The sequence below is a fragment of the Microcaecilia unicolor genome, chromosome 5, assembly GCF_901765095.1.
Source record: "Microcaecilia unicolor chromosome 5, aMicUni1.1, whole genome shotgun sequence".
Taxonomy (NCBI): domain Eukaryota; kingdom Metazoa; phylum Chordata; class Amphibia; order Gymnophiona; family Siphonopidae; genus Microcaecilia; species Microcaecilia unicolor.
This window is the reverse complement of record NC_044035.1, coordinates 250,709,995-250,737,563: the sequence shown is the minus strand read 5'-3', so window position 1 is coordinate 250,737,563 and position 27,569 is coordinate 250,709,995. Positions and strand designations below refer to the sequence as shown.

The 27,569-nt window shown below is 45.0% G+C and overlaps 1 protein-coding gene across 1 annotated transcript in view; it reads right to left on the bottom strand.

The window, feature by feature from the left end:
* Positions 1-27,569, bottom strand: part of NDC80 (NDC80 kinetochore complex component) — a 296,861-nt gene that overhangs the window by 56,804 nt on the left and 212,488 nt on the right. The window contains 2 exon segments of the mRNA XM_030203978.1: positions 6,565-6,717; positions 7,602-7,807. Of these exon segments, the coding sequence (XP_030059838.1) occupies positions 6,565-6,717; positions 7,602-7,807 (359 nt within the window).

Sequence of the window (27,569 nt, the reverse complement as noted above, 5' to 3'; positions counted from 1 at the left end):
AGGCTGTCGAGAAGGAGGATTGTACCTACGCTTACCAGAAGAGTAGGGAACAGTCTTCCTTCCCCCATAAAAATGTCTACCTGTGGAGGTAGAAGCTGAAGGCTGCCGGCGGGAGAACTTGTCGAAAGCGGTATCCCGCTGGTGGAGCTGCTCTACCACCTGTTCGACCTTCTCTCCAAAAATATTGTCCGCACGGGAAGGCGAGTCCGCAATCCGCTGCTGGATCCTATTCTCCAGGTCGGAGGCACGCAGCCATGAGAGTCTGCGCATCACCACACCTTGAGCAGCGGCCCTGGACGCAACATCAAAGGTATCATATACCCCTCTGGCCAGGAATTTTGTGCACGCCTTCAGCTGCCTGACCACCTCCTGAAATGGCTTGGCTTGCTCAGGAGGGAGCTTGTCCACCAAGCCCGCCAACTGCCGCACATTGTTCCGCATGTGTATGCTCGTGTAGAGCTGGTAAGACTGAATTTTGGCCACGAGCATAGAGGAATGGCAGGCCTTTCTCCCAAAGGAGTCTAAGGTTCTAGAGTCTTTGCCCGGGGGCGCCGAAGCATGCTCCCTAGAACTCTTAGCCTTCTTTAGGGCCAGATCCACAACTCCAGAGTCGTGAGGCAATTGAGTGCGCATCAGCTCTGGGTCCCCATGGATCCGGTACTGGGACTCGATCTTCTTGGGAATGTGGGGATTAGTTAAAGGCTTGGTCCAGTTCGCCAGCAATGTCTTTTTTAGGACATGATGCATGGGTACTGTGGACGCTTCCTTAGGTGGAGAAGGATAGTCCAGGAGCTCAAACATTTCAGCCCTGGGCTCGTCCTCCACAACCACCGGGAAGGGGATGGCCGTAGACATCTCCCGGACAAAGGCTGCAAAAGACAGACTCTCGGGAGGAGAAAGCTGCCTTTCAGGGGAAGGAGTGGGATCAGAAGGAAGGCCATCAGACTCCTCGTCAGAGAAATACCTGATGTCCTCCTCCTTCTCCCACGAGGCCTCACCATCGGTATCAGACACAAGTTCATGAACCTGTGTCTAAAGCCGTGCCCGGCTTGACTCCATGGAAACACGGCCACGGTGTGAGCGTCGAGAGGTAGACTCCCTCGCCCGCACTGGCGAAGCTCCCTCCGCCGACGGGGAGCCTTCCTGGGAGGGAACCGCAGTCGGTACCGCAAGCGGCACTGATGTCGGAGACCTCACCCCGGGCAAGGGGCCAGCCGGCGCCTCATTCGACGGTACCGGTGGCGCAAGCACCCCCGGTACCGGAGGGGAAGGGCGCAACAGCTCTCCCAGGATCTCTGGGAGAACGGCTCGGAGACTCTTGTGCAGGGCGGCTGTGGAGAAAGACATGGAAGCCGATGCAGGCGTTGAAGTCAGAGTCTGTTCCGGGCGTGGAGGCTGTTCCGGGCTGTCCAAGGTGGAGCGCATCGACACCTCCTGAACAGAGGGTGAGCGGTCCTCCTGGTGCCGATGCCTACTGGGTGCCGACTCCCTCGGCGACCCAAAGCTCTCGGTACCGATGCGGGAAGGAGACCGGTGTCGATGCTTCTTTGACTTTTTCAAACGAAGCAAGTCACCGGAGCTTCCCGGTACCGACGAGGAGGACGTAGAATCCAACCGTTGCTTCCTCGGGGCCGAGGCCGAAGAAGGTCGGTCTCGGGGGGGCTGTACCGCAGGAGCCCTCAGGGTAGGGGGAGACCCACCTGAAGGCTCACCGCCACCAGCAGGGGAATGGACAGCCCTCACCTGCACTCCAGTCGAAGCACCACTGTCCGACGACATCAGCACTACTTGAGGTCCCGGTACCACCGACGCCGACGCAGCCTTCCGATGTCTCGGTACCGACGATGCAGAGGGTTGATGCCTCGATGCAATCGATACAGTCGCCGCCGAGGTCGGAGGTCTTGACGCTGTCGACGTCGATGCACTCGATACTCCCGGTGCTGTTGCCGACGAAGAGCCCGAGAACAACACGTTCCACTGGGCCAATCTCGCTACCTGAGTCCTTTTTTGTAAAAGGGCGCAAAGACTACAGGCCTGCGGGCGGTGCCCAGCCCCCAGACACTGAAGACACGACGCGTGCCTATCAGTGAGCGAAATTACCCGGGCGCACTGGGTGCACTTCTTGAAGCCGCTGGGAGACTTCGATGACATGGGCGGAAAAATCACGCCGGTGAAATCAAAACTCGTAACTGCGGTAAGGCACCAAAAAGAGGGAGAGAAAAAACTCGACCAGAGGCCTCAAAAGGGCCTACCCCGAAAACGAAAGGAAACTTAACGGGGCAAAAACTGGAAATACGGGAAGGGGAAAAAGACCGAAAGGCCTTTCTCCGAAATCCCCCCTTTTTTTTTTTTTTTTAAAGTAGAGAAAAGTCAAAAAGACGCGCGAGGGTCAACTTAAGGGGCGCGAACGGCGCAAACACGACCGTACCGAGCGCGGACAAAAGAAGACTGATGAACACGAGCCGGTTCGGGCGGGAAGACGGCTGCGCATGCGCGGTGCGCATGGGCGCGCGAGTACTAGCAAAAGCCTTTGCTACTGAAGTTTCCGATTGGAGGGGCTGCCGTGGACGTCACCCATCAGTGAGAACAAGCAGCCTGCTTGTCCTCGGAGAAACTACTTTAACTAAAAAGTATATTTTATCATAATATTCTTAGGTAAATATTTAGTGCTGTAATTTCCCTGATTAGTTTGTGGGTGTGTAGAAAGAATGAAGTAGATATATCAGATTACTGGGGGAGTTAACATTCTCTCCTCTCTCTCATGTTGGCATGAATTTGAGGGGGGGGGGGGGGGGGGGAAGGGAATGGAGACAACTACTTCCCTCTTTTCCTAACTCATTCTATCAAATACACCCTCATTCTCTTCCTAGGTCCAACTCCACCAGCTTCAACCCTCCTACAGGTTTAATTGAAACAGAGCAATTCAATAAAACATTTTCAGAACTTTGTATTTCTTAATCTTATATTCTCATTTCCCTTTCTTGATCCTCCATCAATTTCTTTATTCTTTTATTTAGTTTTCCAATTTTCATTTCTCTACTCTTTCCTTATGTATTCATTTTTCCTCTCCCTCTGATTTCTAGGTTTTTTTCTTGCGCAGCCTTCCTATTAGATTTTTCTACCCTGCCTTCTCCTTACTTTTATTCTTAGTTCTCATTTTGCTTTCCTTTATCCTATTCTTCCATTCTCTTCTCCAACCCACTGGTTCATCACTTATCACACTCATCCTTCCCCTCCCAGTATTCAATCCGCCCTACTCATATACTGCTCTCCTTCCACTTCTCTCTTGGACCTAGCCCATGCTCATTGTTATCAGTTCCTCAGTCTTCCCTCATCCTCCAATTAAAATCTGAGCAGGATTAACACCTTTGGGTAGGCCCCAGGCAAACAAGCACACACTAGAAACTCCCATTATAATATAAATATTTTAAAAATTCTTACAAATGGGGCTCTGCATGATTCTGACTACAGAAGAAAACTGGAAAAAGAGGAAGCAGCAAGTAGGAAGGGTTGCTGCCAACTCCTCCTGACAACTGGAGAATAATGCATAGAAGTAGAACGGACAGACCTCTGTATGCAATGGTGGTGTTGCCTTCTCCCCATTCTTCTTTCTGCCAATACCTGACTTGCCAAGGCAAACATCTGACTGGAGAGCCATTAAACTAGCACATTTGAGAGGGTCCATTCTAAAGATTAAGGCCTTAGGCACATGCCTAGTTCGCCTATGCCTTAATCCTGCCCTGATCCAAATGCTTCCATTTGGAAACAGGAAGTGCACCGGCAGAGAGATGGAAAACTGAGGATTTGCTGTACCAACCGTGCTTTATGTCCCTGCACCCCAGCCCATTAACAAAAGCGAACACCGAGTATTTTTGCTCCTGTTTGCCAGTTATTACCCTCTGCATTCTAGTCTGGAGAATTTGGGAGGGGGGTTACCCACCCCTAAACTCTGCCCATGGATATCAGCTTATCCATTTATATTAAACATCCCAAACCACCCCCTCCCTATCTCGGATAGTCTAAAACTACTCGGAGTCATAATTGACCGCAACCTGACACTTGAAAAACAAGTAAATTCCACTACAAAGAAAACATTCCACTCAATGTGGAAACTTAAACCTATAAAACCTTTTTTCCCACGAGATGTATTTCGCAACTTAATACAATCGATGGTATTAAGCCATTTAGATTACTGCAACGGAATTTATGCAGGTTGTAAAGAACAACTAACTAAGAAACTTCAGACTGCACAGAATATAGCAGCCAGACTGATCTTTGGAAAATCAAAATATGAAAGTGCCAAACCCCTTCGTGAAAAATTGCATTGGCTTCCCACCAAGGAACGTATTGCCTTCAAGGTCTGCACCCTGGTCCACAGGATTATGTACGGCGAAGTTCCTGGATACATATTGAACCTTATAAATCTACCACCCAGAAACAGCCCCAGTCTATCCCGAACTTACTTAAATTTGCATTATCCAGACTGCAATAGACAATCAATTCATGCATCCAGTTTTTCTTACATAAGTAAACAACTGTGGAACGCTTTGCCCAAAACCATGAAATCTATCCACAACCATCTTAATTTCAGGAAGTCACTGAAAGCCAACTTGTTTAAGAAGGCCTACCCCCCCTGACCCAAATTAACTTTCTACTTCTTGCGACACAGAAAAACTATGGATCATATTGGACTTTTATCACCACCCCCTCTTTATTTATTTGTTGCTATTATTTATGTTTCTTATATGCCTACTACTATATTGTGTATTTGTATTTTACCGAACCGGAGCCTGCCTCTAAGGTATTGTGTACGCCACATTGAGCCTGCAACTAAGTGGGAAAATGGGGGGTATAAATGTGTTAAATAAATAAATGCAGGGCCATGCCAAGGGTCCCTGGTGCCCTCCTGCAGGCTATCAGTTGGCGCCCCCCCCCCCCCCCCACAGGCTGGCAGCGGCAGGAATTCACCGCTGCTGCTTGGAGCCTCTCTTCTGCCGTGACCCACCCCCTTCTGATGCAACTTCCTTTTATGCGGGGGTGGACCAGGGCAGAAGAGACTTCAATCAGGCTGCATGCAGCGGTTGTGAATTACTGCTGCTACCAAGGAACTTCCTTCAAGACATTGGGGGGGGGGGGGGGGGGGGGGGGGGATTTGGTACAGTGTAGGAGGAGAGTCAAAGAAACAGGGAGAAATGTGGCAATGGGCCCCCTGCTGCTCTGGGTCTTCAGTTGCCAGAAGTCAGTCTGCTCCTGCCCACATCTCACCTAGGGAGCAGCTGTGGCACACCTGTTGAAAAACACTGCATTGGACTTTGTGTGTAAGCAAAATAAGGTAGCCACACATAGGGTGACATCATCACTAGAAGACGCCAGTTCTGACCTGTTCCCTAGAGCCTAGAAAAATCTTTGAGCATGTCTGAACTTGCACACCTAGTGGTTACTACAACCAAAGCACCCATGTGCCAGTCTGTTTCATGAGCTTTTAGCCTACAGACAAATTCTGCTCCACTCTCTATAACAATGCTGGATTCCAAAGCACAAAAACACAAGACAAATCAAAATCAAAGGCCAAGTCTCACGACCCAATATGAAAACCAGGATTTAAAAAATACCCACAGTGCGGGAAGAATATGGCACTATCAGACTCCCACCACATGTGTGTCCAGTGGCTGGAGCCCCAAGCATAATGTGGTGGCTTGATCAAAGTGCAGTTGCATGTCTCTGCAAGCACTGAAGAACAGGAGCCATAATCTCAAGGAACTGGCTAACCTTCTTGCATCAGCAGGACCCAGCTCATCCTCGACAGGGTAAGCGCCTCCGACTCCCCAGCCCTACCCTCAGCTGGTAACCTCGACGCAGCTTCCACTCACCGCCATCCCGATGCACCTCTTCAAACTAATGTGGCTTCTGCTCACCGCTGTCCTGTAGAGGCGCCATCTGCAGCTGTCATGTCTGCTGTATCTGCACCCCACGATGGTCCATCAGAGTGCCCCAAAGCAACCCCCGCAATCAACTGAGGCTGCCTTCCTCCAAGTAGCTGTAACAACTCTTCCTCTCTTGGCTGCCAACACTATCCCCTGCACAATACTCCACAGCACTCAGGAAAGTGCTCTCAAAAGACCCACCATTGCCACATCTCTATCACTGATACATCTTCAGGCTCTGTCTCCAACTCCGCTCATCCGCGCGTGGGAAGAGCTGGGCGGTGCCAAAGAGCTGAGCGCTGCGCATGGGAAGGCAGCAGCAGCGCATAGGCGCCGACGCGCCAACGCGGTAAGTTTTATTTTTTTTGTATTTTGATTTTGAAATGCAACTGGATGGCAGCGCCGGCCGCGGCGCCCTTATAGGCAGGTGCCCCCCTGCGGTGCTTACCCCGCTTACCGGGTTGGCAGGGCCCTGAATAAATATATATATATTATGGATGCCCAATTCTACTTTGCAAAATAAATAAATAAATTGATTTTTTAATTGATTGCCAATTTAAAAATAGAACACTTTGATCAATCATGCATATTGGTGCTCGGAAGTCTGACAGATCACATGGTTTTTGTTTGAAATATTTACATTAATTTGAGTTCTCAAATGCTTTAGAGAAGTTTCATCACCATCAGGATTGAACCAAATTCGAAAGTCATGGCCTTTAGCATTCTCTGCAGTTGGTGGAATAAGCTTTAGTTTCCGAGACAGTTTATGATATTCTGCTATGTTAGCTTCAATCTGGAGAAAGGAAAGAAATTAACATAACACAATTAAGATATCTTCTTGTGGAACAGAAATATAAAACAAAATGTTAATACAATTTAATTCCAGGATTAGATCAAACATTCCATGTTTCAAGTGAAGGCATGCATCACTAATGAAATTTTCTCTGCTGTTTTACAGTGTTTCTCATGGGGTACAATTTGGGAATAGAATTCTATTTTACTTTGCCTCTACCCATCACCATGATGGGTTAAACATAACTAGAAGACTATACTGCATTGCGATTTTATTGGTTGAAAGAGAAAAAAATCCCGAGCCCTTTCTCTTGGCCTACTGAAAATATTCCTACTGTATGGAAAACAAAGATTCTCTCAAAAATCCTTGTTCCTTCTTCAAAAAAATTAAAACTTACAGGTATGTCACATTTAGTCTCTGCTTGTCACTTGAGGTAAACAGCATGGAACTAATCTAAGTTCTGGGATTCTTCCAGGTTCTTGTGAACTGGATGGCAACTGCTGTAAACAGGATATTCAGCTTGATGTACCTTTGGTCTGGTCTAATATGGCAGTTATGTTTTAAATTTGATTTCCAAATTGTAACTCCTACCCAGTCTTTTATGGAACATCGTGTGTCAAGATTAGCTGGTCCTTGAAAAGCACAGCTGGGATTACAGTCATGAATTTCATCAACTTTCAGCTTCCAGTCCCTGTTTTCTTCAGCTCTCCAAATCTCTATCAGTTTCAGGGGCTGAGTAGTGGCTCTATACCTTGGGAGTCAGCATGGCTGAATACTTTACTACCTGACAAATCTTAATATCCACACTCCACTTTCAGATGGCTTCCTCTGTTTTTTTTTTTTTTGTTTCCTGAGAACTATGTTGTACTAATTAATCTACTTACCGACTCTTTGACTTTGGCAAATTTAAGCTCTTCATTCCATAATTGTTGCTTATCTTCATCCAGTTCCTTGGTCAGCTTGTTAATTGTTTGCTGCAATTCGTTTTCCTCATACTTTATCCTCTCAATGTCTGCCACAGAATACTTTTGGTTATCTAAGAAGTTCTTTAGACGGGCATTCTCCTCTTTAACTGCTTCAAATTCAATATCTAAATTAAAAAAAACAAAACATATAAATGAAGGAAATGCCAACAATTAACCCGTGATTTAATCTAATCAATTTGGTTCCATTGTATCTGGAGACTCCATCTGCATACCTTTAAGGGTGGGTCTGTAGAGACTTAGAAAATTCTGAAAAAGAGAATACTTTTGCCTTGGATTGCTGCCTGCCAGAGAGCTAAGCAGTGAATTTTCAGATTGGTTTGATTCATAAATTTTAATCTGCTCTTTCCTGTGTGTACTTCTTTTAATATCTCTGATAATCTGCTGACTTTACCTCCATCTAGCCTATAAAAAAAACAAACAAACCCCCAAAAAACCCATCCCTCCATTTCTTTTCACTTGCAGAGGTTCTGGCATTTAAGCTACTATATTTCTGTCTTCATCCTGACTTTATAGACCCTCCCTGCCCACCTCTCTCCCACCCATCCTTAGGTTAACTCTCCCTACATAGGATCATCAAGAGTCAAGTTGGTCAGTCCTACTCATTCATATCCCTTAACACTGTTCACCTTTTCACACTTGTGAATCACATCAACATGACCTTCACTCAATGCAATATATGTTGTGCTTTAGTCCTAAGGAAAGAGTTAATTCTCACAACAGAGGAAGAAAGAAACAAAATACTAATTTCAACACCAAACTCTCTCCATAGCACTGCTTGCAAAACTTATAAATATCACAGATTCATTGGCATTTGGATCCAGTGATGCTTTGAGAAAGCAATGCAGTTCTAAGCCGACACGTTTTTATGCACCTTGACACAGCCTGATTGGCGAAACTCTGGCCACAGTCAATGTGTTCTGCATTGGGAACTGAATTGCATGAATGTTCAAGCTATGTTATATTTGAACTTCATTATAACGTCACTTAGTTTTGGATTCATGAGAACTGGTTTCATTGGAGTTAACAATTGAATTCTGAAGGTTTTTTTTTTTTATGCCTATGATATATTCCTACCATATGTTCTTCTGCAATCTAGAAGTGGAGGAAGGGTTCTGAGGCTTTATCCCCTTTGAGATTTTGGGCTCCAATGAATTTGTGATATTTATAAGTGTTGCAAGCTGTGTTATAGAAAGAGTGTGGTGTAGAAATTAGTTCTAAGACAAACCACCTGAACCTTAGAGCTTGCCCCATTTCTCTCCAAATATTTGCTATGAAAGATGAAATCAACCTCAAAAAGGAATTGGCTACAATTAAGGATTACCCAATTCTCAGCCAACTTACCATCAATGCTGAGAATAAGGCAACAGAGGAATAGATGGGTCACAGTAGTCTCAGTTAGATTATGACCTATGACATAGAGGCATTCACCCTTCCAACTATTGCCCTTATATAACTCCTTTGCTACATTGGAGCATTATGATGCTGAGAAAAGAAGTACCGATGTGGAACCAGAGGCAAGGAATTTAACACAATCCAAGAGCTATCCCCCCAAAAATGACAGATCGGTGCAAAGCAGAAAATTCTTAATGCTAGGAGACTCAGAGGCAGGAATACAGTTCAAAGGACCCAACCTAGTGAAGTGCCTTCCAAGATCCTCAGTCACCAGACGCACCAACCAAATACTGAATGCAATCTAAGAGGAGAGTAAGGATTCTAATGTTGTAATCCACATGGGGACAAATGACCTGGCCAACAATAGCAAGTTTAGAGCACAGAAAGCGTTCCAGAAGCTTGGGGAGGGACTGAACGTTTTGGTTCAGACAGCAGCTTTTTCTGAAGTAATTCCCATATGTGGGAAGGGAGAAGACAGACTACGTAAAACAGAGGAATTCAATAGGTGGCTCAAAGCTTGGTTTAAAGAACTAGGTTTTAGATACATAGGAGGATGGGATAGTACATGGAAAAATAACAGACTGTGCTGTAATGATGGGCTCCATTTTTCTGTGACAGGAAAAAGGATCCTTGGGGACAAATTCAGCCAGTATGTTTCTAGACATTTAAACTAGAGGTTGGGGGTGACAAAAGGAAACAAGGGAACTCAAAAAGTCACCCCCAGAAAAAATATGATGGCAGAGAGAAAGGTCATGTCAATATAGAAAACCATCCTAAATTACTTAGCAAATGGAAAGCAATGAGCACAAATGCTCGTAGTCTTAGTATGGAGGTTCTAGCAGGGGAGCGCAGCTACTGGTATACCCGTGACCGAAGAACGGTACTTCTTCTATCGGGAGGTCATCCTCTTCTACCGAGTGCACAGCTTCGGGAGGGACGAACATGGAGCAGTGAGGGAGGAAGGGGACACCCGCCTAGCCAGCCAGATCAGCCGAATCAACCCTAGCGATCAATGGGGTGACAGATGTCGCAGCCAGATTGCCCTCACATCCGCTCATAGTCTTAGTAAAAGAGTCAAGATTTCCAAGCTCTGATGTTTGCGAAAAAATTGGACATTGTTGCTATTACAGAAACTTGGTTCAACAATTCCCATGAATGGGATACATACATATCGGACTATAATCTTTTTAGAAAGGATAGGGAGGGCCAAAGAGGTGGAGGAGTGGCGCTGTATATGAAAAACAATATCAGAGCAGCTGAAATGCAGGGTACCTGGGGAAAGGGAGAAGTTATATGGATCATCCTGGAAAGAGAAGATGGAACCCGTATCCATACAGGTGTTATCTACAGACCTCTGACATAAATGGAGAAGCTGGACAAGGATCTGATAGAAGATATTCATAAGCTTGGTATGAGCTGTTGTTGGCAGATTTCAATTTGTCTGATGTGGACTGGAACGTCCTGTCGGCAGAATCAAAAAGAAGTAGAGAGACTGTGGATGCCTATCAAAGTGCCTTGCTCAGACAACTGGTGAAGGAATCCACAAGGGAAGGGTCAACGTTGGATCTAGTGCTCACAAATGGAGGAAGCGTTTCCAATGTCCATGTGGGTGCCCACCTAATCTGAAAGTGGACAAAGCTATGGGACCAGAAGGGATACATCCCAGGATCCTGAAGAAGCTCAGAGAAGTCCTGGCAGGACCTCTTAAGGATTTTTTTAATAGATCTTTAGAAGCAGAAGAGAGTTCCGCGGGATTGGAGATGAGCTGAGGTCCCTCTTCACAAAAGCTGAGACAGGGAAGAAGTGGGAAACTATAGGCTGGTAAGCCTCAGGTTGGTGGTAGGAAAAATAATAGAGTCGATGTTGAAGAAAGGATAGTTGACTTTCTAGAAGAAAATGGGTTACAGGATCAGAGGCAACATGGCTTTACCAAAGGAAAATCTTGCCAAACTAATCTGATTGACTTCTTTGACTGGGTGACCAAAAAACTGGATGAAGGACATGCACTAGCTGTAATCTACTTGGATTTCAGTAAAGCCTTTGATACTATCCCTCACAGAAGGCTCGTGAATAAGCTGAAAGGGCTGAACTTACGACCCAAAGTGGTGAACTGGATTGGAAAATAGTTGACCAACAGGGGGCAGAGTGAGGGTAAATGGAATCAGCTCTGAGGAAAGGAAGGTGAGTGGTGGAGTGCCTCAGGGATTGGTGCTGGGGCCGATTCTATTTAATATATTTGTGAGAGACATTGCTGAAGGGTTAGAAGGAAAAGTTTGCCAAGATAGCAAACAGAATGGATACCCTGGAGGAAGAAGAAACCACGAGAAAGGAATCTCCAAACATTGAAAGAATGGTCAAGGGTCTGGCAGTTAAAATTTAAAGCAGATTGATGCAATTGGGGTGCAGAAATACAAAAGAGATGCACCGGATAGAAGGGGAGAGATTGGTAAGCTCAGCTCAGGAGAGGGACCTTGGTGTGATAGTGTCCGAAGATCACAAGGTGATGAAACAATGCGACAAGGTGGTGGCTGCAGCCAGAAGGATGCTAGGCTGCATAGAGAGGGGTATAACCAGCAGAAGAAAGGAGGTGTTGATGCCCCTCTACAAGTCGTTGGTGAGGCCCCTACTTGGAGTATTCGGTTTTGGAGGCTGAATCTTGCTAAAGATGTAAAAAGACCAAGTGGATCAAAGAAAAGTGACAAAAATGGTATGGGGTTTGCTTAACAAGATATACATAGAGAGGTTTGCTGACCTGAACATGTATACCCAGGAGGAAAGGAGAAACAGGGGTGATATGATACAGACGTTCAAATATTTGAAAGGTATTAATCCGCAAACAAATATTTTCCAGAGATGGGAAGGCGGTACAACTAGAGGACATGAATTGAGGTTGAAAAGGGGCCGACTTAGGAGTGGAGGAGTAGCCTAGTGGTTAGTGCGGTGGACTCTGATCCTGGGGAACTGGGTTCGATTCCCACTGCAGAACCTTGTGACTCTGGGCAAGTCACTTAACCCTCCATTGCCCCAGGTACAAATAAGTACCTGTATATACTATGTAAACCGCTTTGAATGTAGTTACAAAAAAAAAACCACCACAGAAAAGCGGTATATCAAGCCACATTCCCTTTCCCCATTTTTCACCGAGACAGTGGTAGATACCTGGAATGCCCTCCCACAGGAGGTGGTAGAGATGCAAACAGTAACAGAACGCATGGTACAAACACAAAGGAATGGATCCAAAGAAGCATAGCAGAGATAAAAGATGGCGGCTGACTAAAACAGTCACGAAGTTTTCACCTCTCCAAAGACCTTGCTGGAATTTGGTCGGAATGGGACCATTCGACCGTTAGTCCCGAACTTGTAGACTGCTGCTGCTGGGATTGGGCATCCCCAAAGCACTAACGAATTCCCGGAGTGAATCGGCATTAGAAGCCGCTCAAAGTTACCTTCTGCTTCATGGTTGCAATGCTGCTGACTGGCCCTCACTCCAACTGTACTCAACGCCGCTTGACTGCCCGACTCGAGTTATTACTGCTCCAGAGTCGCTACCGGAGATTGATAGTAACGGGACCATTTGTTCCTCAGATTTGAACTAGAAGATTGCCGTTAGGATTGGGATACCCCAGGTGCTCCAGTGGGCTCACCGGAGTGAATTGGCACCAGATGCCGTCCGAGGTTTCCTCCTGCCTTGTAGCTGCAACGCTACCCACACGGCCCTGTCTCTTAACGGACCCAGATGCTGCCTACCCAGACCAGACTCCTATCGTGATCAGGTTGACAACCTTGCCCAACAAGGGAATGTGAGCGGCCCATACCTGAGAATGTCCTAAGCCAAGATTGAGTCAACAGAGCGATACCTGGTGAATTAGTGATACCCAGTGATACTCACATTTCAGTGCTCACCAAACAGCGGTTACTTTCTAATCTGCCAGCTGTTCCCAATCAAGATCAGCCACGACCGCCCCAATTTGCGGTGGCTAGTCGACCTACTACTACTATTTAGCATTTCTATAGCACTATAAAGCCAATGCAGCGCTGCACAAACATAGAAGAAAAACAGTCCCTGCTCAAAGAGCTTACAATCTAATAGACCTGCCTATTAAATTGTCTATTAAATTGTCAGCTGTCCCCAGTCAAGATCCAGCCACGACCGCTCTAATTTACGGCGACCACTTGACCACCGGCTGAACTTGCTTTCTAAATTGTTAACTGTTTCCCTGTCAAGATCCAGCCACGACCACTCCAATTTACGGCGGCCACCCGACCTCTGGTTGAACCTGCTTTCTAATTGTCAGCTGTTCCCAATCAAAGATCCAGCTACGACGCTCCAATTCACCATCACAAATGACACCACGTGGCTTCGAGCTGCTAGACCCTAGAATAGTTCACTGCCGACCCAGTTGGTTCTCCATCATCAGAATGACTTGCAACTTACCCTGGTTGTTTCTCACCACATGATTGCTCAATCATTCTTGGTTTCTTCTTCGTGGGTCTGTCTTGGTTTCTCCACGTCCTCCTTTAGGCAGAGCAGATTTGTCCCTGCTTGTTCATCTGTGGGGTCCCCGATCTGTGTATCGCCTCCTGAGTGGTCGTCTGGGCCACGGACCTGCACCTGTTGTCGTTGGCCACCCGAATCATCCTACTTTGCATTCATCTGTTGAGTTGCTGCACCCTCCTGCCTCCAAGTCCTGAGCTATCTCCACCAGAGTGCTCTCAGAGTGGCTTGCATCATCTGTTCCTACCTTCCTGCCTCTGCTCCAGCCTGCACTACCTGCTCCAACTTGCATCGTCTGCTCCAGCCTGCATCATATGTCCTGCCTACCTGCCTGCTCCAGCCTGCATCGTTCTGTTCCTCCCCCCATCCTCTGCCCAGCCTGCATCACCTGTTCCTGCCTACATCGTCTGTTCCTGCCCCGCATCCCGTCCCAGCCTGCCTCCTCTGCCCAGTCTGCATCATCTGTTTCCTACCTGCATCCTCTGCCCCAGTCTGCATCATCTGTTCCTACCTGCATCCTCTGTTCCTGCCTGCAGCTTTAACCAAAAGGATTTTGATTTTAATGGATATACCTTCATAATTGCTCTCAGCTAACATTTTTGGATGGCTGCTTGCCTTCTATCCATTATCTTCATCTCACTGTTCTTCCAGATCTTACTGACTTTTTGCTAGTTACTCTCTACTGCTTCTGCTACTGCATATTGCATTACCCTAATTTGTATTTATCTCTATATTTATCTTGTATTATTGAATTGTATTTATCTTATATTATTGGCTACTACCTCTTAATGCCTATATTATCCCCCTCCTAGTTTGCCTCTTTGAACCATCTGAACCTCCACCCCCCTTCAGCTTATTCTGAGCATTCTGTACCAAAAATCTGTTATTATTATGGCTCCAGTACACCTGCTCTTCTTGGCACTCTCCCTTCCCAATCTGTTTCTCCTTATGAACCACTTCCCACCGTTGGAGCACATTGTCTTCCCTCTGTATTCACCAATCTCTCTATCCCTCTCTTCACCATCTCTTTTTCCACCCCCCTTCTTCACAGCTCTCAACCTTCAACACTTCCTTCCTTCCATTCACCCCTCACCTTTTTACCTGAATACATCTCGCCTTCGTCGCTATCGTCATACCTCTCTTACTCTCCTACTTCTTCTCCTGCTCTCCGCTGGTGACATTAATCCCAATCCTGGTCCCCCACATCAGCCCTCATCCTATTGTATGGGCCTTACCGTGATACCTCCAATCTTATTTATATTCTCTCCACCACCCTTCTTCTCTACCTTCTCTTGTGCTCTATAGAACGCCCGCTCTGCCTGCAACAAACTCTCTACATCCATGACCTCTTTATCTCTTCATACCCTTCATCTGCTTGCCCTACCTGAAACCTGGCTTACCTGAAGGCTCTACTTCAATTGCGGCCCTATGTCATGGAGGTTATCTCTTCTCCCATACTCCTCGCTCGGTTTGGCCGTGGAGGCGGTGTCGGATTACTACTCTCACCCTCCGTAAATTTCAAACCATTCTTCCACCTCAGTCTCACTGCTTTTCTTCCTTTGAAGTCCACTCGATCCGTCTATTCGCTCCTCTACCTCTCCGGGTAGCAGTCATTTATCCACCCCCTGCTAAATCCCCCTCTTCTTTCTCACTGACTTTGATGCCTGGCTTCTCCTTTCTTCAACCTTCATCTCCTTCTCTCATTCTTGGGGATTTTAACTTTCATGCTAATGACACCTCTAACTCTTATGCTTCTCAATTCCTTGCCTTAACATCCTCCTTCAATCTTCAACTGTGCTCCACCGCCCCTACTCACCAGAATGGCCACTGTCTTGATCTTGTACTCTTCTCCAACTGCTCACCCTCCAATTTCCTTACCTCAACTCTCCCCCTATCGACCATCATCTTATAACTTTCACACTTCAACACCTCCTCCCCAGTCCCGTCCTATTCTAACCAACACATTTAGGAATCTACAGGCTATTAACCCTTCTACCCTGTTCCTCCAGTATCTCAAATCTCTTCTCTACTGCCTATGTCAACCAAGTCCGTCAATGAGGGCTGTCTCTCTCTAATACTATTCTGTCATCTGCTCTTGACACTCTCGCTCCTCCCGTGTCTCGTCCCGTTAAACGTACCAAACCCCAACCTTGGCTGACCCCTACTATCCGCTACCTACGCTCCTTGTGCCCGCTCTGCTGAATGCCTTTGGCTTAAATTCTTGTGCCCATGCTGACTTCATACACCCTTCAAATTTCTTGCTGACCTCCTTCTGATCTGCTCTCCAAATTGCCAAACAGGATTATTATATCCAATTGACTAACTCTATTGGTTCAAACCTCGACGTCTCTTTGCCACGCTAAACTCTCTCCTCAAAGTGCCTTCTCCTCCAACTCCCCCTTCACCTTTCTCCCCAGACTCTGGCTGATTAATTTCATGATAAGGTTCACAAGATTAAACTTGAATTCACAACCAGCTTCCTCCACCCCTTCTTCCCTTAGTCCACTCTCTCAACCCTCTTACCCTTGCCTCCTTTTCTTCCTTTTCCAAAATCACTGAAGAAGAAACTATACTACTTCTTTTATCCTCAAAACTAACCAACTGCTCCACTGACCCTATTCCCACTCATCTACTCAACACTATCTCTCTGCTGTCACCTCTTTATCTGTCATATCCTCAATCTGTCACTTTCCACTGCGACTGTCCCTGATGCCTTCAACACATGCCGTAGTCACCCCACTCCTCAAAAACCTTCTCTGGATCCTACCTCTCCTTCCAACTATCGCCCCATCTCCCTCCTCCCTTTCTTATCCAAGATACTAGAACGTGCTGTCCACTGTCACTGCCTCGACTTTATTTCTTCTCAACCTATTCTTGATCTACTCCAATCTGGCTTTTGTCCCCTTCATTCAACTGAAACAGCACTTACTAAAGTCTCCAATGATCTATTCCTGGCTAATCCAAAGGGCTCTATTCTATCCTCCTCCTTCTCGATCTTTCTGCTGCTTTTGATACTGTTGATCACAGCCTACTCCTTGACACGCTGTCCTCACTTGGATTTTCAGAATTTCTGCTCTCTCCTGGTTTTCTTCTTATCTCTCACAGCGTTACTTTTAGCGTATACTCTGGTGTATCCTCTCTTTCTCTATCCCACTGTCAGTGGGTGTACCTCACGGATCCGTCCTAGGACCTCTCCTCTTCTCCATCTATACTTCCTCCCTTGGTGCTTTGATCTCAACCCACGGTTTTCAGTATCACCTTTACGCTGATGACTCCCAGATCTACCTCTCCACACCAGAAATCTTGGCAGAAATCCAGTCCAAGGTATCTGCCTGCCTCTCTGACATTGCTACCTGGATGTCTCACCGCCACCTGAAGCTCAATATGTCCAAAACTGAGCTCCTTATCTTCCCAACTAAACCAACCTTTCCCCTTCCCCCTCCCCCATTCTCTATTTCTGTCGACAACACGCTCATTCTTCCTGTCTCACCTGCTCGTAACCTTGGGTCATCTTCGACTCCTCCCTCTCTGCACATATTCAACAGATTGCTAAAACCTGTCGTTTCTTCCTTTATAATATCGCCAAAATTCGCCCTTTCCTTTCTGAACACGCTATCAGAACCCTCATCCACACTCTTATCACCTCTCGCTTATATTACTGCAACTTGCTTCTCACAGGTCTTCCACTCAGCCACCTCTCTCCTCTTCAATCTGTTCAAAATTCTGCTGCATGACTGATATTTCGCCAAAGTCGTTATGCCCATATCAGCCTTCTCCTGAAGTCACTTCATTGGCTCCCTATCCGTTTCCGTATAAAATTCAAGCTCCTCTTATTGACCTATAAGTGCATTCACTCTGCAGCCCCTCACTACCTCTCCACCCTCATCTCTCCCTACACTCCCTCCCAGGAACTCCGTTCACTAGGCAAATCTCTCCTAATTGTACCCTTCTCCTCCATCGCTAACTCCAGACTACGTTCCTTTTATCTTGCCACACCTTATGCCTGGAATAGGCTTCCTGGGCCGTTACGTCTAGCTCCATCCCTGGCCGCCTTCAAATCCGGGCTAAAGGCCCTACCTGTTTGATGCTGCTTTTGACTCCTAACTTGTCACTTGCTCGTAACCTTTATCTTGTCTTCCTCTCTTCAATAGTCCCTTTCCCTATATGTCCTTCTGTCTGTCCTACCCTTATCGGTCCTGTCTGTCTGTCCTGATTTAGATTGTAAGCTCTTTTGAGCAGGGACCGTCTTTTCTTCATGTTCAATTGTGAAGCACTGCGTACAGCTGATAGCGCTATACAAATGATTTATAGTAGTAGTAGTAGTAGATTAGGTAGAAAAGCCAGTGTTGTGCAGACTTCTATGGTCTGTGTCCTGATTGAGGCTGACTTCTATGGTCTATGCCCTAAAAACGGCAAGTGCAAATCAAGATCAGGTATACATATGATGTATCACATCATACCCTATGTAAGGAATTTATCTTGTTGGGCAGACTAGCTGAACCGTACAAGTCTTTATCTGCCATCATTTACTATGTTACCATGGGGCTCATTTTCAAAGCACTTAGACTTACAAAGTTCCATAGATTACTATGGAACTTTGAAAGTCTAAGTGCATTTAAAATACATCTCTATGTAACCAACAGCATGTGTTATTTCAGAAAGCAAATTAGAGTCTTCGCCTCTGAGGTCAGGCTAGTGGAATATTGGAGGGCCTAGGAAATGGGAATTTATACCTGTATTCTCACAGCTAAGCAACATCATCTGGACGGAGCCTGGTACGGATGTTGACAAGCGAGATCAAGAACTTTCTAACAGTGTCTCACCTGGCATATGCTGGTGCCTACCTGCCCAACGCACAAGCACAGGTTCCTCAGGCATTGTAAAAAAGCTAAAGAATTCAACTTCAAGAGGAGGTGGGAGGGTATGTGAGAATACTTGGCCTGCTGTCCTCAGAGAACACCTGCTACAGGTGAGTAACTTTGTTTTCTCTGAGGGCAAGTAGGCCATCATATTCTCACAGCTGGGAATCCCTAGCTACCAGGCTCACTAAAGATAGGGAAACATGTACACTGTCAGCCTGCATAGATTATGCCGCTATTACCACTAGACATTAGAAAATACCTAGGGAGCTAATGCGAGGCCAAATGGCAGTACACGATACTAGTAATGGTATTTCCCTATTTGAAATCTGAGATGCTTCCTGTGACTGGGAAGTACCGAAATGTGGATGTATGCATCCTTTAAGTCCAGAGAACATAGACAATTATTTTCTTGAATCATGGGGAAGAAGGGTGCCCTGGGAAATCATCCTGAACTTTTGACCATAAGTTTGTTCAGGGCCCTTAGGACTACGATGAAATCCCCCCATTTTCTTGGGCACAAGATACCTGGAATAGAATTGCATCCATTCCTTCAACCCCTAGTGGCATGGGTTTTACAGTAGTGGCCTAGAGAAGGGCGGAGTACCTGCTTGTGCTGAGAGACGATACTCTGTGGTCAATTTGGAGGTCTTTGATGCCAATACAGGGCCTAACTCAAACTAAACTCAGTTAAAGCAAGGGACGAGCTTTTGAGTGGCTCCAGAGAGCATAGTTGCTCTCAAACTACCCAACCTGGATGGCTTATTGGTAGGAGAAGGCTGAATGTTTTTCTATTACAGATGGTTCCTTGTAACCTCCAACCACTGGGTTCTTCAAATACAGCGGTCGGAGGTTACACGGGACCATCTATAATAGAAAAAAAATTCAGCCTTCCCCCTACCAGTAGGCCATCTGGGATGTGTAGTTTGAGAGCGACTATGCTCTCTTGGGCCAGTCAAAAGATCATCTCTTGCTTTAACTGGAGCGTCGGCTAGGACTTCTGAGGACGGGTTTGACGAGACTGAGAATGCTGGGCCTGGGGCTGTTGGGCAGAGTAGGAAGGCAGCGGGAACCTATGTCTTTGAGAGTAACGAATTTGTCGTCTAGGCCCACTCAAAAAGCTCTGTGAGGAATAGGGTGCAGCTGGAGGGTGCCAAGACAGTTTGGATGGTGTCTGTATGTTTTTTTTTTTTTTTTTTTGTTTATTTATGATTTTCAAAATACATTTATGAATACACATAAACTTATGCAATTAGAAAATAACAACTTGAGGATATATAATATCATGTTCAACTTTAAATTTAAACTGTTTGTCCACAAAATGTCTGATCCAAGAACAAAGAATATATATAAAGAAAAATAAAAAAAAATCGAGTGGAAGGAGAAAACAATCATGCACAATTCGACATAGCGTTTACTACCAAGTGGATCAACCTTGTTCTTTACTAGAAATAAATTGAGCTAAATTCTTTGGGTCCAAAAAAATATAAGTAGCTGAGTTCATGGAGATCAAGCACTTACATGGAAATTTAAGGAGAAAGTTGCTCCTAATCGGGCAACTTTCTCCTTTAACATTAAGAATTCCTTTCTCCTTCTCTGAGTATCTTTGGAAATATCTGGACATACACCAATATAAATCAACAACCTATTGCATTTATATTTATCTTTATACATCAATTAATCTCATAAACCTAACAATTATTGTCTAAAATCCCCATAATCTACCATTCATTCATTCATCCATTCACTCTAATTCACATTTATAAAACTAATATCAAAATATCAAACTCTATAACATTCGAACACCGGAATAATAGAATCACTTATAATCTTGTAACAAATGTTTTGCTTTCAATAGCAATACTGGTGTGAAACTTGTAAATTACACTGACATTCAAAGCACTTATTCTTCATTACGATCTTCTCTTGATCTATTGATAACCTGCTGTGAACTCTGTTACCATGTGAAAATTAGTCCATTGATTAAATCAATTGTCCACCACAGCAGGTTAAAACAAAAAGTTACATTCCATCGTAAACCACAACTGATTTACTATGTGCTGTAGTATTGAATGACAGTAGTTCCATTCACCGTGACTCCACTCTTCACGGGACTAATGTGAATCTTTTCCTTGACTTTCAAACTGCTTCACTGCAGCTGTCCTCTCATTTGTTTACTGAAACACTTGTACACGGACCCTACACGATCGTGTTTCGCAAATTATGCGTCTTCAGGGGTCAGTAATCTATGTAAACAACAATAATAGCATGCATTTGTGTTTCACAAACAATATTACAATCCTTTTAAAAACCAGTATTATAAACTCTTACCGGCTCTACAGGTGGCCAAGCATTCAACAATCCTGGATGTGCCGGTGGTAACGCCTCAAAAGACGCCCACACATGCGCATACCAAGGCTTCACGGAGACTGAGTTTAAATACCCTCTCACAAATTTAACAATCCTGGATGTGTCGGTAGCAACGCCTCAAAAGACGCTCACACATGCGCATACCAAGGCTTCAAAGGGACTGACTTTAAATACCCTCTCACAAGTTTAACCACTCTACTTCTTTATTTAACCCGTAGGGGCTTACAGTGTTCCAAAGGTAAATTAGCCTTTGTTCTTTTCGCAATAGCATGCGAGGCACATTACCTCCTCTTTCAAAACTAATTTGACCTCAAAACTACAAAGCGAAGATCCTGAACTTCATGTTTGACATCCACCCAATGTGAAACCAATGGAGCTTCCATTCGTTTAGTACGGAGATTACTGAGGTGCTGTGCTATCCTAACTTTGATCTTTTTAGTAGTCAATCCAATGTACCATAGTTCACAGGGACATTTTATGCCATACACACAATTTGTAGTATTGCAGTCAGTGTGAGCCTGCAAACGATATATTTTCTCTGAATGAGGAACATTCACTTCATTAACTTGCATGGCATACCTGCAATATACACACCGATTGCAACTCCCATGGCCAAATTCCTCATGTGTTGCATTACATGCAGTATTATGCCTTGCCAATTGTTCACCTAAATTTCTACCTCGAGAAAATGCAAACCGAGGAAATTGCTGAAAAACTTTGTGTATACCTAATATAGACCAATGACGTTTCATAATTTGTATGGAAATATCTGGAAAGATCTGTATTTTGGCACCCAGGAATTCAGTGTTTAAGTGGCGGAAATACAAACGAAATATACTATTCCGATCATGTTCGAGTGCAAATGAAACAATCAATGTGGTCCTATCAGTAATAGTTTCAATTGAGTTCTCCAAAAAAGCAGTTATATTCAAATCAGGTTGCATTTTTTCTGGCAATGTTCTTAAGGTGGTAATATATTGAGCATTAGTAATAGGTGGCAAGGCTTCAGGGGATAAGCCCAAAACCTCTTTAAAATATTTGTTCAACATATCCCTGCTGGAAATAAGCGGGGATTTAGGAAAATTCAAAAAACGCAAGTTTTTCCTCCTGGTTTGATTTTCTAAGTACTCAAGTTTCCGTGACTGAATGTTATTTGTTTTAACCATATCTGAGGAGAATTGTTTAAGATGTTTAATTTCAGTCTCCAAAAGTTCCACTTTAGTATTTTGTTCTAAAACATTTTCAGTGATTTGTTGTTGTGATTTTTTAATCTCCGCCACTTCTCCAGCCCAAAAGTTAGAACCTTGTTGAATGTTCTTATTTAACACTTGGATAGCGTCCCATAACGTTTCCAGGGTTATAACAGATGGTCTTACAATACCTCCAATATTCTGGGGAGAGTCCTCCTGTTGATTTGATGGCAAAGGTGTTGTAAATTCTGCCTGCTTCGATATTCCGACAGGGGTAGAAGCGGCTGTTGGGCCTCCACCTGTAGCCGCCGGGACAATACCTTCCGTGGGAGTTCCCATAGGCTGCAGCACTCCAGTCTCCAATTCTCTCCCCGGTCTTGGAGGCGCTGTCAATGAAGGAGGAGAAAGCGTCACTCCTTCAACGCTATGCGCGAGCTCCTCTACGGGGCTTCCCGAAGGGCATGATTGTTCTCCCGGCGTCTCCGTTCGCATCTCTTCGAGAGTCAACTGGCGCATGGCTGGGGTTTTCACCGCACTCGTGGAGGTGAGTATCCCGGATTTCCCCTTCCTTTCCCCATGATAACTGGTTTCTAGGACTCTCTCCACGGCCTGAAAGACTGCCACTGAGGTCAGAGCTAGCGTAGCGCACGTCCACTCAGGAGCGCCATCTGGATCCCAAGTCTCAGTATGTTTTTTTTTTAATGAGGTCAGCAACCTCTTCCACCTTATTTCCAAAAACATTGTCACCCTGGCAAGAATGTCTGCCAACACTCTCCTAAACTCTGGTTCTGGGTCAGAGACACATAGCCATGAGTCTGCACATCCCACACCTATACCATAGAGTCTGGCCCTGGACAGATATTTTTCTACACTCCAGCTGCATGCTGGCTACCTGGTGAAGCTCTGCGGCCTGCTCCTGTGGGAGAGTATTCACAAGACTTAGCATACTACGGACAAAGACGCAAGTTAAAGGCTCATTGTAGAGCCGGTAGGACTGGATGCGGGCAATGAGAATCGAGGGCTGAATAGTTTTCTACCAACAAGCCAGTGCCCTGACCTCCCTATCTGGGGGCACCGAGGCACGAGTCCTGGAGCTCCTAGCTCGTTTGAGAGCGGATTGACCACCAGTGACTGGTGTGGCAGTTGAGCCTCTCAAATCCAGGAGCCTTTTGGATTAAGGTACTGCTTTATCCACCTTTCTTAGGTGCACCTGCACCGAGAGTGAGATTCCCAGTTCTTCATCAGTTACATCCTTAAGGATAGGGTACAATGGTACAGTGACCTCTTCCCTTAGGAGAAGACTCATAGTTCAGGACAGTTAATATCTCTGCCCTGAGCTCTTCCTCACTTAGAAGCCATCTCCTGATAAAAACCGGTGAGAGACCCTTAGAGGGAGATTTATATCTTTCGAACTGGGGAGGGATCAAAAGGTATCCCGTAAGACTCCTCTCCAAGAAGTAATGTGGGTCCTCCTGTGAATCCCAGGAGTGGTTCCATTCAGACTTCACCGTACCCAGATTGTACTGAATGAGTCTGTGCCTGCCTCGACTCAGTGGAATCCATGTTATGCTCCGAGAGCCAAGGTCACACGCCCTACTCTCTGATTCCAGAGACGCTCCTTTCCAACGTTGAGAAAGATACTGTATGAGTCGAGGTCAACATCCTTCGAGGTGTTTGGGTTGAGGGTCAAGGATCTCTGTACCTGCCCAAAAAGAGCCTCAGAAAGAACCTGGTTGGAAACACGTGTCCTTGATGTTGAACAGTTTGCAAATACAGCATCTGCGCAGTCTCATTAAGTATGGCTCGAATGGCTCATCAAGGAAGGCATCGGCAAAGGCGGGGAGCCAGAACAGAGGCAACCTCAAAGGTGTTGGGGTCAAACCAGTAGCGTGGACCTGGCTGGTAGGTGTGCATGGCTGCTCTCTCCAAGGAGGGGGTGTGCTCTTCCCATTGCTAGTGCTTCTCGGGTGTTGTCTTCTAGCACTGTGCATGAGGAGGACTGATGCCTAAGCTTCTTGGGCTTCCTCCGATGCACACTGCAGTCTGCAGATGCTGAAGTCTCTGACAGCATCTAGGTTGATACTTCAAGCCGATGTGATGTTATCAGCCTTCGAGGAACCAAAAAGCCTCTCCTGTTGAACTGCCACGCTCTCTGTGTCCTCAGCCTGCATTTCCCAACCGAGAGAACAGAGTAAGGCTCATGGTCAGGTTCAAGGCACCTGATGCACCAGTTGTGCGGGTAACTCATAGAAAATTATCCAATTAAATGGGCGCACCTTTTGAATCCACTGGGGGTCTTCTTGCACATCGGGAAAAAGGATTGCGCAAAATAAACTCCTCAATTTTGAACCAGAAAAAAGAGACAGTGTTCAAATTGAGGTCAGGGCTCTGGCCTAAAATGGGCCTAGCTAGTACATGAAAAATAAAGGCTAAAAAATCTAAAAGAAGGAAAAGGTAGAAAGAAAAAATTATCAGAATGGACTGAAAAACCCACATGGGGAAGGCCACTACTAGAAAGCATGTAAGGAGAACCACTATGACACGTCCTCCCTGCTCCTCGGCAAGATGAAGACTGAGGGACCCATGCTTACTCATTGGGTGGGAAGGCTGCGCTGAAACGCTGCTAGAAAGTACCTGATCTTGAGTCAATGTCCACACTGGCTCTGTCAGATGAGATGACAGCCTGCTTGTCTTCAGAGAACTACTAATTTTTTTTCTATAGTTCTATCAGACCAATCCAGAACCTGTGGGTCATGTTCGTGACCAATGGATGGAGACAGAAAAAAGGTTTTGTGTATTCTGCCCAATAAGAACACGTGAAGTCTTAGAATGCTTCGTATTTCAAATGACCAAGCATGTTATGATCTCTTCAGCAAATACATTTGAAGAGTTACCTTATTAGAGAAAACTGAATGCTGAATATAAAGAAAATTTGCCTGTTCATAACTGGAATGAAAGATCAAGGTTATTGTAAAATACAATAGAGTGGCTAGTCAATTAAACCATAGTAGGGTCAGTCTCTGGAATGGTCTCGTGGACTAAAGGAAAGAAAATTAGGCAGGTATGACCTAATTTCTCCTTCCTTAATGTCCTCACCAGACCCGTCCAGAACCTTTGGGATTAGCAAAACAATATGTTGGATGCAAGAAACATCAAAGCTATTGCAGAAGCAAATTGAAAACTCTCCTCTAAAACTGTATCATCAAGAAAGAAATATGGATAGGAGGAGGTGGTAAACATTTAAAAAAATCACCTTCTTTACAAATCAATTACATTATGTTCCACTACTAATCAAAGAAACAGTTGAGGCTATTTGGCATTTCCTGGATGATACCCAAGAAGAAAGACAGAATGGAAATGAGGAAAGGGGAAAAGAAATCAAAGTTGAAATGATATCCAGAGCTTCCTGTGCACAAGAATGAACGAAGTCCAAGGAACTAAGTCATTTTGAAATATTTTGACAATGAAGAAAGGAGAGGGTCTGAATGCAGACACACCTTCTTTATAGAGAGACAGATATCAGGTAAATCCTCTAGAAGGTGAGAAGTATGTAATTCTCTCTCAAAGGGCTCAAAAGAGAGAGATCCCAAACTTTGAGTAAGAAAATCAAAGCCTTTTTTGGACAGCAGAAACATATAAAAAGGACATAATCTTATCCAGTCTCAGAAAAGAAAGATCACAACTAGATGAACCCATAAGGGAAAATCTTTCAGACTATCAAAGCAAAAAAGGCTGCAAGATCATTTAAAAAAAACCCTCCAAATATAACCACGTAGGAATATCTCCTCCATAATCCAAGGATGAGAAAGTGACTCAAGAAGAAAGACATGACTGATCTATATATTTTCCCTTTAAGATTCACCAAACATATAGGCAGACTAAGGCAGGAAGACACCTTCCAAACAAAAACTTAAGAAGGATGTGCACCATGTAACTAAGAAGCTTCAAGTGCTACCATTCCAGATTGAAGGGAGCAAGAGAAATTGAGTAAGGATTTTCTCATTCTGAAGGAGAATCACTTCTAATGGAAAGCCAAGAGGTTGATCGAACTTTAGAGAAATCATACCAACACATCAAGGTTTCCAGAATCAGTCCTGCACCTAAAAGTCATTGGACTAAGAGAAGTCAATCCAACAGAGCACAAGCTAATAATGGGCCCTGCTAAAATCATATTGTAATGTTCTAACAGGCCAGATCCACAGAAATTCTTGTAGTCTACGGACCCCCCTCTCCTTCCAGGAATCAAAAAGTAAGACTGTGTTGGTCCTGCTGCAGCCCTAGAAGGTACAGCACTAGGAGGTTGCTAAGAATGGAAAGGCTGGCTGCAAAAGATGCCTCATTTTGTTCCTTAGGTGGTGAGAAAGGATTATGAGAATCTTAGCGAATATTTGAACATTGTCAAAATTTGCCATTAAGAAATGATACTTCTGCCTGAAACACAGAAGATACATTTCCCTGATCATTATAATACTTCTTGTCCTTGAATTCAAGACAAAACTACTGTACATAAAATTACTAAACATACTCTCAGTGGTGTCCTGAAGAGCTAAGAGAAGTTAAAATGGACAAGCTGCGTTGAACTCTGGACAGTTAAAGAAACTAAATGCCAGAGTCAAAGAGAAATCTTTTTCTTTTCTGTTCTCAGAGTACATCCCAACCAAAGTGACATTTGAAGTAAACAGATCAACTAGGAATCCTCAGATTGACACCAGATAGCTGAATGAGAGCTACCACCTCAGAATACCATGCTTGAAGTTCAGGACAGAAAATATCCAAAGGTCCAGGAGATTAATGCCCAGTGGCCACTAATTGCTGTGTAATGCTGTGAAATGAAGACACGGCTCCTGAACAGCTTCATGAAGCGGGCTACGATGCATACATCACAGGACTCTGCTTCATCTCCCATGGCAAACTTCCTAGGTTCCTTCCTCAACCCTCTCAAGCTCAATGTCTCTGCTCGATCAAAACTCATTGAACCTTTTATAACAAGTTATTTCTTTATAAGGGTTATGGACATACCATATCTCAATATACAAGGGCCAGGACTTCCGAGATCATGTCCCTTCATGTTACTTTCCAAGAGAATGGAAGACAAGTGATCTGTATCAGCTTTTCAGTGCATTTGGTAACATTCAAGTATCCTGGATTGATGATCCACCAGCGTTTGTGTCAGCCAGCCTGAACAAGTTCAAATAGCCGTCAACACCTGCAAGTATGTGGAAAGCTATCGGATTCAAACCTACGCAGAGTATGTGGAGAAGAAGTATGAGCAGAAACAGCCAAAGAGAAAAATGGTCTGAGAACAATTGGAAAAAAATAGAGAGGAAGAGCGTCTCAGCATCTGGAATTTCCTTCAGCCTGGCCTCTCAAAGCCAACTACAGAACTGCCACATACTACCTACAGTCCATCCTAACATGTCCATGGACCTTTTTAGTCTCTAACTCCCTTCCCTTTTTCTTTCTTCCCAGTTCCTTCTATTCTATTTTATGTAATTGTAATTGTTTATCCACTGGTCTGGCGATTGCCTTATCGGTACATTGTAAGCCACTTTGAGTCCGC